Here is a 13543-nt window from a genome sequence, read left to right as displayed (position 1 = left end):
TAGACTACATGGGAGGTAAGTTTGACGTGTGTATGGTTATTTTGACTTTTAATTTTCAGTTCAGGTTTTCTTTAACCCTCTTCCTTTTGGACTTAACAGAGAGATCAGGCATTGCCAGGGAAGAAGACAGTCAGATACTAGGGATGGACAATAAGATGCAAATCATTACAAGCTTATTATTATTGATTTATAAAACGCCAACTTATTCCGTAGTGCTGTACAAAGTAGGAAACCGGAGGGCACATAATGATACAGGCAATGATATACATCAAATATGGACACTTGTACAAAGTAAAGAACTGGTGGTTACAATGACAGATGTAACATGAGGAATAAAATGTATAACAGAGTGCAAGCTATGAAATGATCAAAATCCAGGCCACATAGGGGCGGTACAGGGTTATACAAGTGTATGTGTCTTAAAAATGCACGAATCAAATCACCAAGCTGGCATTCAGTTGGACCATTTCAAGCTGCATTAATTTGCATGCAAGATAATCCTGCATCAACTCAGAATGATATGCATCTCACTCGCTAACCCTACCAAGGATGAAAGCTGTTCTACAGTGTTACATGACCACACTGTTGTTTTCACAACCCATTTCTAAATCGCATAAACCAGCAGTCAGACTAGAGTACTTAAAGAGACTCTGAAGCGAGAATAAATCTCGCTTCAGAGCTCATAGTTAGCAGGGGCATGTGTGCCCCTGCTAAACCGCCGCTATCCCGCGGCTAAACGGGGGTCCCTTCACCCCCAAACCCACCCCTGCAAAATCAACGACCAACTTGGTCGTAAATTTTGCTCTTCCTGGAGGCAGGGCTAACTGCTGCAGCCCTGCCTCTCAGCGCGTCTATCAGACGCGCATCACCGCCTCTCCCCCGTCCCTCTCTGTGAAGGAAGACTGAGATGGGTGGGGGAGAGGCGGAGGTACGCGTCTGATAGACGCGTGGGAGGCAGGGTTGCGGCGGTTAGCCCTGCCCCAATGCGGAAGCGCTCCCCTGCTGAACGGAGGGGATTTGGGGGATCAGGGACCCCCGTTAAGCCGCGGGATAGTGGCGTTTTAGCAGGGGCACACATGCCCCTGCTATCTGAGGTCTGAAGCGAGATTTCTCGCTTCAGACTCTCTTTAAAGTGAACCTCCAGACTAAAAATCTATTCAGCAGCACTGAAAAGGCTTGGTATTTATTTAACAGTTTCACAGCATCAGAACTTTTCTTACCCAAGCCTAATTTTTAGCTGCACAGAAGAAAACTACCTGGGCATTTTCCCCTGATGCTGTGCAAAGCGTGATGGGATTTCTGATGATGTTGTTCTCGTTTTGCTGTTTTGGCACAAATTGGTTTTTATTTTGAATTTGAGATTTGAAGCCTAGCACGAGCAGCTGGGAGGGGTGGTCAGGACACAGGACAGTTGGAACTGTCTCCTGCTCCCGGTCACCTCCTTTTAACCAAAAAGATGGCTGCCCCTATGAAATCGCAATCTTTTGCATGTTCTTTTAAAACAGGGTGGGTAAGAGATTATATTACCTATCTATTTTAATTAACATAACTAATGTAACTTAATGACAGTATGTTTGTTTAGGCTGAAGTTCCTCTTTAAAAATTGTTTAGATGGGCCACTCACTGTGATCATATCATGGTAGTCAGTGAAACCTAGGCATCTGTTAATTAATGGCTGTGTGATTCCAAATATACAACTGTTAATTTTCGAACTTTTCGGCAACCCTCTGAACCCCCCTCCCCCCCCCCCCTTTCTAGTTCAGTATGAAGTAGATCAACTTGGTACCATTTGACAGCAGGCACACATTTTTAACAAATCTGGTCTGTGCTAGCTGGATCTCTCATGATTATTATTAATATTCTTGTATTTTTAAAGCGCCAACATATAACGCAGCGCTGGACAATAGATAAATGGGTAACATACAAGGTAGGAAATACAGGAAACTTGCAACAAAACAAGATCATGCTAATGATTTGATAACAGTACAGTGTAATAATAACAGTACAGTGTCATTATGATGATATAACCACTGGAGATGCTTTAGGCCCAGGCTACACTGGCACTTTCTGGTAAATGGATCTGTGAAAACTAATCCGATTTTTGAACCGTTTGTATCCGTTTCTGTTCCAATGTTATCTGTTTGTATTCTGTTACAACGGAAGGTGCTAAAAATGGCAGTCTATAGGCAGCCTATAGCCCTCTGCCTGTATGACCGTTTTCCTTTTCCCCCCCTCAGCCGCCGCTGCAGTATTCTTCTTTTCCCCACCCCGCTGATATTTGGACAACCCTTCTTTCCGTCCTCAGGATGTACACACCTTCCCCCTCCCTCCTGCTTGCTCCATGCACACATGCCACAGATTAGCCGCAGACCTCCTGCCCTGCCAACTATGCATTCCAGACCCCCATCATCCTTGCTGGACACTCAGCTCAGTATGCCTTGCTGCAGAAGCACACACCAAAGTAGATTTTTGCTTGCTAGAGAGGTCCGTTTTTAGGCAATGTGTTGTCTACATGCGTCTTCTCATTGGCTCCCACATACTGCTACAGCCTCCGTTCCAGTTATGCTGGGCCCCGCTGTCTGGAAATATTGCGGCAGAACCAAACTTCCGGTCTGTTAAGTGGAGTGTGATCGGAACGGATCCATTCGAACTGACAAATGTGAAGGGATCCACAGGTTAACATTGGATCCATTCGCATCCATTCCTTTACAATCCATAACTGACTTTTTTTGTAATGCTATTGTGGCCCAGGCCTTAGTAAACCAGGCCCTTTGCCTTATGTCTTGTGCTAAATATGGTTTCACCAGCATAATGCCCTACGCTTCTTTCTTATGAGTGATGAAGTTCTTAACGGGGATTTGTACACTAAGTGAGTTTAAACTTTAGCGGAGTCGAACACTAAGTAGTTTAATATTCATGAGCCTTTCTGTGTAGGATAGGATCTATAAAATCCTCTTATTACTGCAAATCTACTTATCAGAGCTCAAATGTCTCTGATTTCCTAGAAGTCACTGTGTGAAGGTGCTACTAGAAAAAGCTGTCAGGACTTTTACAGAGGTCTTTATTGCCACAATGTTCCAGGGCTGTGGAGTCGGTACAAAAATCCACCGACTCCTCAGATTAGGATTCCTCTGACTCCTCTAATTTGCATATTACAATCTTGTTGATTGAAAGTATAACATGAAATTCCTCTCTTAACTGCCAACGCTTAGGAATTCTAAAAGACGACTGAAGTGAGAAGGGTATGGAGAAAGCCATATTTATTCCCTTTAGTCATAGACTAAAACTAGTCCTTGGTAAGAGTACTTGTAGAAGGTACAGACCAGAACAAAGAACATCTATCAGGCCCTAGGCAATGTGACTGTGGGTACATGTAAGAGTGATGTGCAGGTACTCTGCAGGGGAATAAGGAGATTCTTCCTCTATTACACATTTTTCATACACAATCTACACAATCTGAACCAGGTTTATGGGTGATAGACAACACCTCTGTGTTCAATGTGCACAACATTCTCAGTGGATTCCCTGCAACTCTGTGGAGAGTGCATATGTAGAGTATAGTACTACTGTGTAACAAAGTAAACCTGAGACAGATGAAATTAAAGTTTTATACATACCTGGGGCTTCCTCCTGCCCCCTTCAGGCTAATCAGTCCCATGCCGTCCTCCTCCTCCACCTGGATCTTCTGCTATGAGTCCAGGTACTTGAGCCAGTCTGGCGTAGTGCGCATGCACACACTCCGCTGCCGGGAGCGTACTACACCTGCGCAGCACTATTGCGCAGGTGCAGAACGCTCCTGGCTGTGGAAGTGGCATGTGGCCGGACTGCGCTGACTGGCTGAATTACCAGGACTCATAGCAGAAGATCCAGGTGGTGGAGGTGGACAGCGAGGGACTGATTAGCCTGAAAGGGGGCTGGAAGAAGCCCCAGGTATGTATAAAACTTTTCTTTTCATCCTTCTCAGGTACCATTTAATTCGTAGTCACCAATCCAAATTTTAACACATCAAATTATTTGATTTCATGAGCAGCCTGGCCATGAGCAGCCTGGCCATAAATCAGAATCAACGCAGAATTATTTCCATCTCATTGACCATCTCTATTAGTGACATGGCTACACATCAGGCTTTATACTTACAGCATAGATGTTATTTAGTTTATATAAGAGATTCCTGTGTACACATCATATACTGTATACAGTCACAATCAGATAGGTATATCTGACTTTAAAAATACGGGGACTGCTTTATTGAAGCAGCACAAGTAACTAACTTTGATTGGTTTATTTCATTTTTGTGGACGAAGCACAGCTATTATTGTATGTATAAATTATTTATGATGACTATTATCTGAGAAATATAAAATTTTATCATATTTTCTATTTTAATTACAGTTTAAATTCATTAGGAGTCGGTACATTTTTTCCCGACTCCAGGCACCCAAAATTGCTCCGACTCCGACTCCACGACTCCGACTCCACAGCCCTGCTATGTTCTGCAGTACTAAAGCTGCAGAATGAAGTACAGCTTTAGTACTGTGGAACATAGTGGCAATAAAGACCTCTGTAAAAACCCTGTCCTCTCCAACTCAAAAAACATATCTCACTTCCGACCTTTTCTCACTCAAGACACAACTAAAATGGTTAATACTGTACATGCTCTTATAATCTCTCGTCTGGACTACTGTAACATACTACTTTGTGGAATACCTTCTAACAGACTGTCCCTGCTTCAGTCAGTACTGAACTCAGCTGCCCCTCTGTCATCTTTCTTCTCAATCCTTCTCTGCTGCCCCTCTCTGTCAAGCTCTTAACTGGCTGCCAATTAACCAGAGGATCAATTCTTAACCCTAACCTACAAAGCTCTCCACAATCTCTCTCCCCTGTGCATCTCCTCGCTAATTTCCAGATACCAACCCAATCGCAATCTCAGTCCTGCACATGATCTCCTGTTGTCCCCCCTTCTCTGGAATGCCCTCCCACAACACATCCGTCACTCACCAACCTTTGTTACCTTTAAACGGTCACTAAAAACTCACTTGTTCCAACAAGCATATGCTCTACCTTAGACCAATTCCCCTTTGTCCTAAGACCAATTTGCACTCCTACTAGATATCCTAAAACACACTACCTCTATATGTTTGTTGTATACTTCCCCATCTCTTGTTTCCTTTAGATTGTAACCTCGCAAGGGCAGGGCTCTCTCCCTCTTTTCTGTCCTGGAAAATCATTATACATTTTTATTCATCATGTTACTTTTATCACTGTCATTACCAATTCTGTATCTTGTAATTAGTTTTTTGTATAGTTTTTGTATTTTGTCACCCGTTATGTATTTTGTATATTGGTGTACACCATTCTCTGTATTATGTACCCCATGTTCGTTTCTTACTTTGTACAGTGCCACAGAATATGTTGGCACTTTATAAATCAATAATAATTATATAATGTAAGCTGTCAAGATCTGTGAATTACTTCTATGCAGTGTTATCCCCAGTTGCTTTTTCACTCTGGTGTGATAAAGGAGCAGCTGGGTGGGTCAGAAAAGTTACTGTACATTATTATAACATTTGACAGCTAAGTGTCACACCTAAATGCATACAATAACTTGCATTACTGCATCAGTTTCATGTTTCCCCTGAGTTGTAGTGACAGCTCAGTATCCCTACTGTTCGGCAGCCACATCTGCCCTGAGCAACGCCCCTTACTCAGTCACATTTCATCCACGGGTCTTCTCTGTGCTTTCCTAGTTTGTGTGTAAGGGGTTTTGCTGTTTTTGTTTTCTGTTTTTTTCTCATTTTATTGTTAACAAAAGATGTATTTTCAATTTGTAGATGTGGCTGGATAGTGTAATGGTTAAGGGCTCTGCCTCTGACACCAGAGACCAGAATCTCGGATCTGCCTGTTCAGTAAGCCAGCACCTATTCAGTAGGAGACATTGGGCAAAACTCCCTAACACTGCTACTGCCTATAGAGCGCATCCTAGTGGCTGCAGCTCTGACGCTTTGAGTCCGCTAGGAGAAAAGCGTGATTATAAATGTTCTGTGTCTTGTCTATTAGGGTATAAGACTCTTAGAATAAAGTACAACAGGATAAACATTAACCTATACAGTACACAATCAATGAATTATTAGACTATAGCACACTTCTTGCATAATTGTCCACTGTGTGGTCAATCTTCTCTAACCCTACTTGGGCGAGCAACCAATTTATTGCGACAACAAAGGATTTATTGGAGCAGTGGGCTAGAACAAGCCCCCAAGTATGATTTTATCTTCGCTTGGTAAGTGTTATGTGCTAATAAACTCAGAATAAACACAAATACCAACAGTACTAAATACAACATAAAATGGGTAACAGAAGTAGTAAGTAACTGATATCGTATCATGTTTCTTGCTTAAAAGAAGCACAGAACACCAGGGGACGAAAGGTGTAGATCTCAGATGTGTACTTCCAACCAGGATCTAGGGAGAAGATAGGATTCATTATCTCTAGAAGTTCTACTCCTAACCTTTTTGTTCTAATAGCAAGTTCCTATGTACTAGCGTTAATAATTGAGAGATGGAAATCTGATCTATGGATTTCTAATTGGAGAAGATTATTGAAAGAGCACCTGTTAATGTATGGCAAATCTGAGGTTGGATATTATTATGGAGATCTTCTAGTCCTATCATGAGTAATGCTAATTGAGGGGTGATTTAAAAATTCTTTTTAAAAAGTCTTGGAACTAAAGTTTCAATTTGTAGCCAAAAACTATGGATCATAGGACATTCCCAGAACGTATGCATTAATGTACCAGGAGCAGCGGAACAGTGCCAACATAGAGAGGCATCAGCAGTGAATGAGGCAATCCTTCTCGGAGTATAATACCATCTAAGCAGAAGTTTGGGTGATTGTTCCCAGTAGGAGTTGCATTTAGACAATTTTAGAATTATTGAAGTGGATTTCAGCAATTGTTGAACTGATATCGGTATTTGCAGGTCGTCAGACCAGCTGAGGGCATATCTCTGTAAAGGTGGCCACACACGATACAATAAAATGATCCGATTTTACGTTAATTCGATAAAAACTATCTGATCTCCCGAAAAAATCTAAAGCTTTTTTTCAATTCGACTGAAAAATCCGATCGGATTTCCCGTTTTCTTCGATTTTAATCGATCTGGAATGCCAGATATTTTTCTTCAATTTTTCTAAAGATTGTATGGTGTGTGTTGGATTGTCAATTTATTAATATACATACTCTAGCAATTTTGTCAGTTTCCAATCATTTTTATCATAATTGGGGAAAAATTTAACATAGGTGTGTGGTACATTGCTCATATTTTTGAAATGTTACAATCAGTCAGAAAAATGTATTGCAATTCTTAAATTGCACAGATATTTAAAAAAATTGTATGGTGTGTGTGGCCACCTTAAGGGGGAGATAGATTGCAGGTTCAAAGCTTTATACCAAACTGAGATGTCTCCTCTGTGTTTCCACTAGTGCGGTGGGAAATCGCCGCGGATTCTCCGCGGACGAGTTCGCATGCAGGAGTGAAATCGCATGCTGTTGGATGCGAATTTCACCGCGAATTCGCATACGATTTCGCATGGATGACGCTGTGTGCGAATTTAACCATGTCAGTGCCTGTGTGCTTTTTCATTGATTCCATGCGAAATCGTATGCGAATTCGCATGAAAATTCGCATGAAAAACACCATGCGAATTCCCTATTAAATACATTGTATGCGAATCGCATGCGTGTGTGCGGTGTCCGAATTCGGATGGCTCTGCTGAGCAGATTTTTCCTGCACAAGAAAACGCTCCGTTTTCCTGACAAGTGGACACAGGCTCATTCACTTTTATTGGTTATGCGAATTTGCATGCGGGGAACGCATGCGAATTCGCGTTAGTGGAAACGCACCCTTAAAGTTTAGTGTTGTTAATATTCGACTTGGAAGTTGGGGCATTTTGATTTTCTTAGATTTAATTAAATTATAATTGTATTTATTTATTGTATTTATAAAGCGCCAACATATTAAGCAGCACTGTAAATTTAGTTAAGGTTACAGACAATATTTAGGGGTGGAAGGAGGTGTTAGAATTACCAGTACCTTTTCTGGATTTACAATGGTAATAATTTTTAGAAAAGGCAAAACTGTTTAACCTCTTCTGGACCAGACATTTCTGGCCCCTTATGGAGCAGAGACCTTTTTTGCTTAAAAACGGAGCTCCGATCACTGTGATTGGTTCACAGCGATCAAAGGTTGGCTCCTGACCGGCTGTTAGACAGCTGAGCGAGCGGGTTACAGTGGTGCCAGGGACACATGAACAGCGAGAACATTGGGACCGCACAGCGAGAGTAGTTGAAATCTACACCCTCGTGGAAAAAATAGGAGGTAAACAGGACGTAGATTTCACCTGCATGGGTCCGCAAAGGGTTAAACAGCTGTGTTACTTTGACAAGATGAGATGTTGTCGTCCTCACTGAACTGCAGAATTTGCTGGTAGCAGAGAAACCTCTTCTGGAACACACAAGATAGCCTTACAGAACTTCAGGTAATGGTCCTCTCGCTGTAATATTGACCCTCCAGCAAGAAAATTAGGTGGGATCATAATTGCACAACAGTTATTATTTTTATTTAGTATTTATATAGCGCTGACATCTTCTCACAGCGATGCACAGAGTATAATGTCTTGTCACTAACTGTCCCTTAGAGGGGCTCACAATCTAGTCGCTACCGTAGTCATATACTCTTTGTATGTATCAAAGTCTAGGGCCAATTTTTAGGAGGGAAGCCAATTAACTTATCTATGTTTTGGGGATGTGGGAGGAAACCCACATAGACACGGGGAGAACATACAAACTCCTTGCAGATGCTGACCTGGCAGGGATTCAAACTGGGGACTCAGCCCAAAAGCCCAGGAGCAAATATGTATGTAGCCATTGTGATAGGTGTAAAGGATCGTGTTACTGGAAAAAGTATGCAAAGTGGGGACCCCAGAAAGCTTTTATTACCAGTGCATCAGCATTACAGCCAGATGACAGAAGGTCAGCAATATCTGTGCCATAGATCTGTTATGTCAGATATATTTTAAGTTGCTGCACTGGTTCATGGAATGTAAATTATTTTACATTTTTCCTATGTTGTAGGTTTCCTTAACCCGGAGTTCTCCTTATGGTGAAAATGAAACACATGATGGTCGCTTTCTCCTGTCTTATGACAAGACACTGGCAGTTAAAGAAATCTCTAGTGATGATGTTGCGAATATGCACAGCATCTTGTCTAATTATCATCAAGTGAGTAAAATGTAATTGTGTTGTGTTTTCCATTGCATTCTGGCACTGCTGCTCTCTAAATACCTACATACAGTATCTCACAAAAGTGAGTGCACCTCTCACATTTGTGTAAATATTTTATTTCATTTCATGGGACAACACTGAAAATATGACTTTTTGATACAATGTAAAGCAGTCAGTGTACAGCTTGTGCAATTTGCTGTCCTATCAGTATTACTCAACATGCGGCCATTAATTAAATTCTAAGCCAGTGGCAACAAAAGTGAGTACACCCCTAAGTGAAGAATGTTAAAATTGTGACCAAAGTGTCTATTTTCTGTGCCCACCATTATTTTCCAGCATCGCCTTAAAGAGGAACTGTAACGTCAAAACGTCCCCTGGGGGGTACTCACCTCGGGTGGGGGAAGCCTCCGGATCCTAATGAGGCTTCCCACGCCATCCTCCGTCCCTCAGGGGTCTCACTGCAGCCCTCCGTACAGCGGTGACGTCAATATTTACCTTCCCGGCTCCTGCGCAGGCGCTCTGACGGCTGTCGGCTCTGAAGTAGGCGGAAATACCCGATCGCCGTCGGGTCTGCTCTACTGCGCAGGCGCAAGTTTCCGGCGCCTGCGCAGTAGAGCGGACCCGATGGAGATCGGGTATTTCCGTCTATTTCCGAGCCGAAAGCAGCCACAGCGCCCCCGCTGGAGCCAGCAAAGGTAAATATTGAATGTACAGTCAGGTCTGTCGCCGGCTGTTCGGAGGGCTGCAGCGAGACCCCCGTGGGACAGAGGACGGCATTGGAAGCCTCATTAGGATCCGGAGGCTTCCCCCACCCGAGGTGAGTACCCCCCAGGGGAGGTTTTTGATGTTACAGAGTCTCTTTAACTGTCTTAGGTATGGAGTACACTAGAGCTTCTCAGCTTGTCACTGGAATTCTCTTCCGCTTCTCCATGATGAAGCTGGTGGATGTCGAAGACCTTGTTTTCCTCCACATTCTGTTGGAGGACGCCCCACAGAATTTACACATTCTTCTCTTAGGGATGCACTCACTTATGTTGCAAGGGGTTTAGACATTAATGGCTGTGTTGAGTGATTTGGATGGGTCAGTAAATTTACACTGCTATAAAAGTTGTACACTGACTACTTTATATTGTTTAAAGTGTCATCTTTTCAGTGTTGTCTCATGAAAATATGATCTAAAATATTGACAAAAATGTGTACTGTGCACTACCGTATTTTTCGGCTCATAAGACGCACTTTTTCTCCCCCAAAAGTGGGGAGAAAAAGTTACTGCATCTTAAAGTCCGAATGTGGCAAATATTACCTATCTGGGCGCTTGTGTCTGCTAATTGGCTTCCGCTGTACATTATCCTATTGAGGTCCCCGGTCAGATGGCGGCGGCGGCAGCAGCAGCAGCATTGTGATCTGATGGGTTTCCGAGTCCCCGAGCGGCATAGCATCAGCGCTGTACTGATGTGCAATGCTTCTCCTCGGCAATGCTTTCCTTGTCTCCGCAGTGAGGCAGCAGCATGATCGGATGTTGCCTGATTTGGCATAGCAGCAGCCGCTGTAATGTCCTATGATGCTGGTCCTTTTTTGCAAATCTTGCCGGCGATTATCATGTCCCTGTGTCAGCACGATCCTGGCAGAACGTGACAGCCTCAGCCGCTATAGTGGCAGAGTCCGCCGAGGCTTCCGTACTGCGCTGTTTATTGATGTCACCCCATGGCCCCGGCGCACATGCGCCACAGGTCATGAGAGGGTGCCAGTAGCCAAGGCAGTATGGAAGCCTCGGAGGACTCTGCCATACAGCTGCTGAGGGTGTCATGTTCTGCCAGGATCGCGCTGATGCAGGGACATGATGATCGCCGGCAAGATTTGCAGAAAAGGACCAGCATCATAGGACATTACAGAGGCTGCTACTATGCCAAGTCAGGAAACATCCGATCATGCTGCTGCCTCACCGCAGGGACAAGGAAAGTGTTGCCGAGGAGAAGCATTGCACATCAGTACAGCGCTGATGCTATGCCGCTCGGGGACTCGGAAACCCATCAGATCACAATGCTGCTGCTGCCGCCTGACCGGGGACCCCATTAGGATGATGTACAGCCTGGACACCCACACTGGACCACTACTTTTTAAAGATGAAGCTGCCACCCAGGCTGGATGGGTGAGAGCTCAATGTTATTGTAGTGGTCCGTTAGTGTAGCTAGGTCAGGGTGAAGGGAAGTAGGGGTATGTGCAGTGTAGTGTACCTGGGTGCGGGAGGCATCAGGGCTTAGTGAAGTGCAGTGTAGTTGGTGGGGGCAGCAGTAGTGTAGCTTGGCAGTGTAACTTAGCTAGAGAAGTCTTGGGGGAGGGGGTTAAAGGTCCATAAGCCACTCCTGGACCATGGATGCACCTAGGCTTAGTTTTTATTTTTTTTCACTTGTTTTTTGCCATCTAAATCAAGGTGCGTCTTATAGTCCGGAGCGTCTTATAGTCCGAAAAATACGGTAAGTTGTATCAAGCATTGGAATACAAATATAGGCCCTTTTACTTTTGAAATATGACGAGAAACATTAAAAGCAGTTTTTCATTTTTGCCTTAATGCTAAGGTTTTAAGATTTATCCTTACTTTTATTGCTGTTTGAAAAGTTAATGGTAATTTTAAAGCAAAACTAAACTTACACGTGACATGATGAAATAAACATGGGTGTGTGATGTACAAGTCCTATTAATAACTTTTTTGAGGTCCCTTTTTATTTGCTTTAATTGCAAGAGTTAAAAAAAAGTATATTAACGAGAAAAAATTGAGAATTGGCTATTGGGTGCATGAGAAATTACAAACAATTTTATTCCATATCAAAATATAAGTAGAAATCATCAAACCCAAACATCCCCCTCAATATCATAAGAACTATTAAAAAATAAATATATAGCTAACTCCGGCCCCCCCGGAGGACCCCCCCCTAGAGAGAAATTGAGGCTGCAGTCCTCAAAAACCCAAAAATGAGTCCCACTGATGCAGGCTAGTAAAACCAAATGTCCATCCACTGAAGCAAGAAGGACAGTGTTGTTCCTCAAATTGACTCCAAAATGCTGCTAAAAAGCATATAAAGGTGGCACTTTCTTGTATGTTGAATGAGATGGACCACACAGATGCACAACTATAAGCTTATCCAGCAAAGAGGTTAGTATGCAGCAGTATCACGTGCGATCTCAAGCAGCAATTGAAAAGCGTGAAGCAGCATCAGTTCCTGAACACGCATGCAGATTCCTTGTGTGTTGGAAAGGAGTAAATCAGCCACACCAGTGTGAAGCAGCAAGCTTGTCAAGCACAGATGTAGATATGCAATGGCATCATGTATAATGACAAACCACAGGAGGTAAAGTCACAGCCTGATATCTTAGAAGGTCCCCCAATCGCAGGGAAAGTCAGGGCAGTATATGCTTGATGCACACCAGAGCCATAGATGAAAGCACTTGAGACAAAGCGTGGTAAGACAAAAGCGTCAATATAGGCCACTGTGCCAGGCAGCTAGACGTGTGCAGCATGGACATCCATAGTTACCATCCTGAAGTTACGATCAAATGGAACCTGCAAAGAGTTCAGTGGATCCTGCAAAGGTTTCAGTGGCTCCAGGGGTGATGCCGGGGAGAGCTGGAAGCTGTCTTGTAGCCTGACATGTTTCGCCGCCTCTCGCGGCTTTTTCAAAGGCAAACAGCAGAGTATACAAATATGCACGCCATGACGGCGTATTTAAACATCCCCATATGAAGCCCGGACCCGCCTACCCCAGCCCACGCCACCGGTCACGTCCGCCATGCGCGACAGGGACGCATCGAGCGGCAAAGCGCCGCAGGACACGCCCCCCGACGCGGACGCATGGGCGGCGGCCCGCTGGAACGCAAAAGGCGCTCCACCATGCCAACCAGGAAGCGTATAGCGCAACGTAGGGCGGTTTTTGAGGACTGCAGCCTCAATTTCTCTCTAGGGGGGGGGGGGGGGCGGAGTTAGCTATATATTTATTTTTTAATAGTTCTTATATTGAGGGGGATGTTTGGGTTTGATGATTTCTACTTATATTTTGATATGGAATAAAATTGTTTGTAATTTCTCATGCACCCAAAAGCCAATTCTCAATTTTTTCTCGTTAATATATTCGTATCATTGGCAGGATGCATGGGATCTGATATTATAAATGTATTATTAAATTTATTGTTGTGTTATCCCATTTGACCAATCTTTCCCAATCTTTGAGCTATTTTACCTGTTAAAAAAAAGTAATGGTTGTATCTATT

The 13543-nt window shown here is 43.4% G+C and overlaps 1 protein-coding gene across 1 annotated transcript in view; it reads left to right on the top strand.

The window, feature by feature from the left end:
• Positions 1 to 13543, top strand: part of PIP4K2C (phosphatidylinositol-5-phosphate 4-kinase type 2 gamma) — a 102115-nt gene that overhangs the window by 65626 nt on the left and 22946 nt on the right. The window contains exon 4 of the mRNA XM_068267436.1: positions 9131 to 9277. Coding sequence (XP_068123537.1) covers positions 9131 to 9277 — 147 coding nt within the window. The remainder of the gene's footprint in view (positions 1 to 9130; positions 9278 to 13543) is intronic.

The sequence above is a fragment of the Hyperolius riggenbachi genome, chromosome 2 (assembly GCF_040937935.1).
Source record: "Hyperolius riggenbachi isolate aHypRig1 chromosome 2, aHypRig1.pri, whole genome shotgun sequence".
In the NCBI taxonomy this organism is placed as follows: Eukaryota; Metazoa; Chordata; class Amphibia; order Anura; family Hyperoliidae; genus Hyperolius; species Hyperolius riggenbachi.
This window is presented reverse-complemented; position numbering and strand designations above follow the sequence as displayed.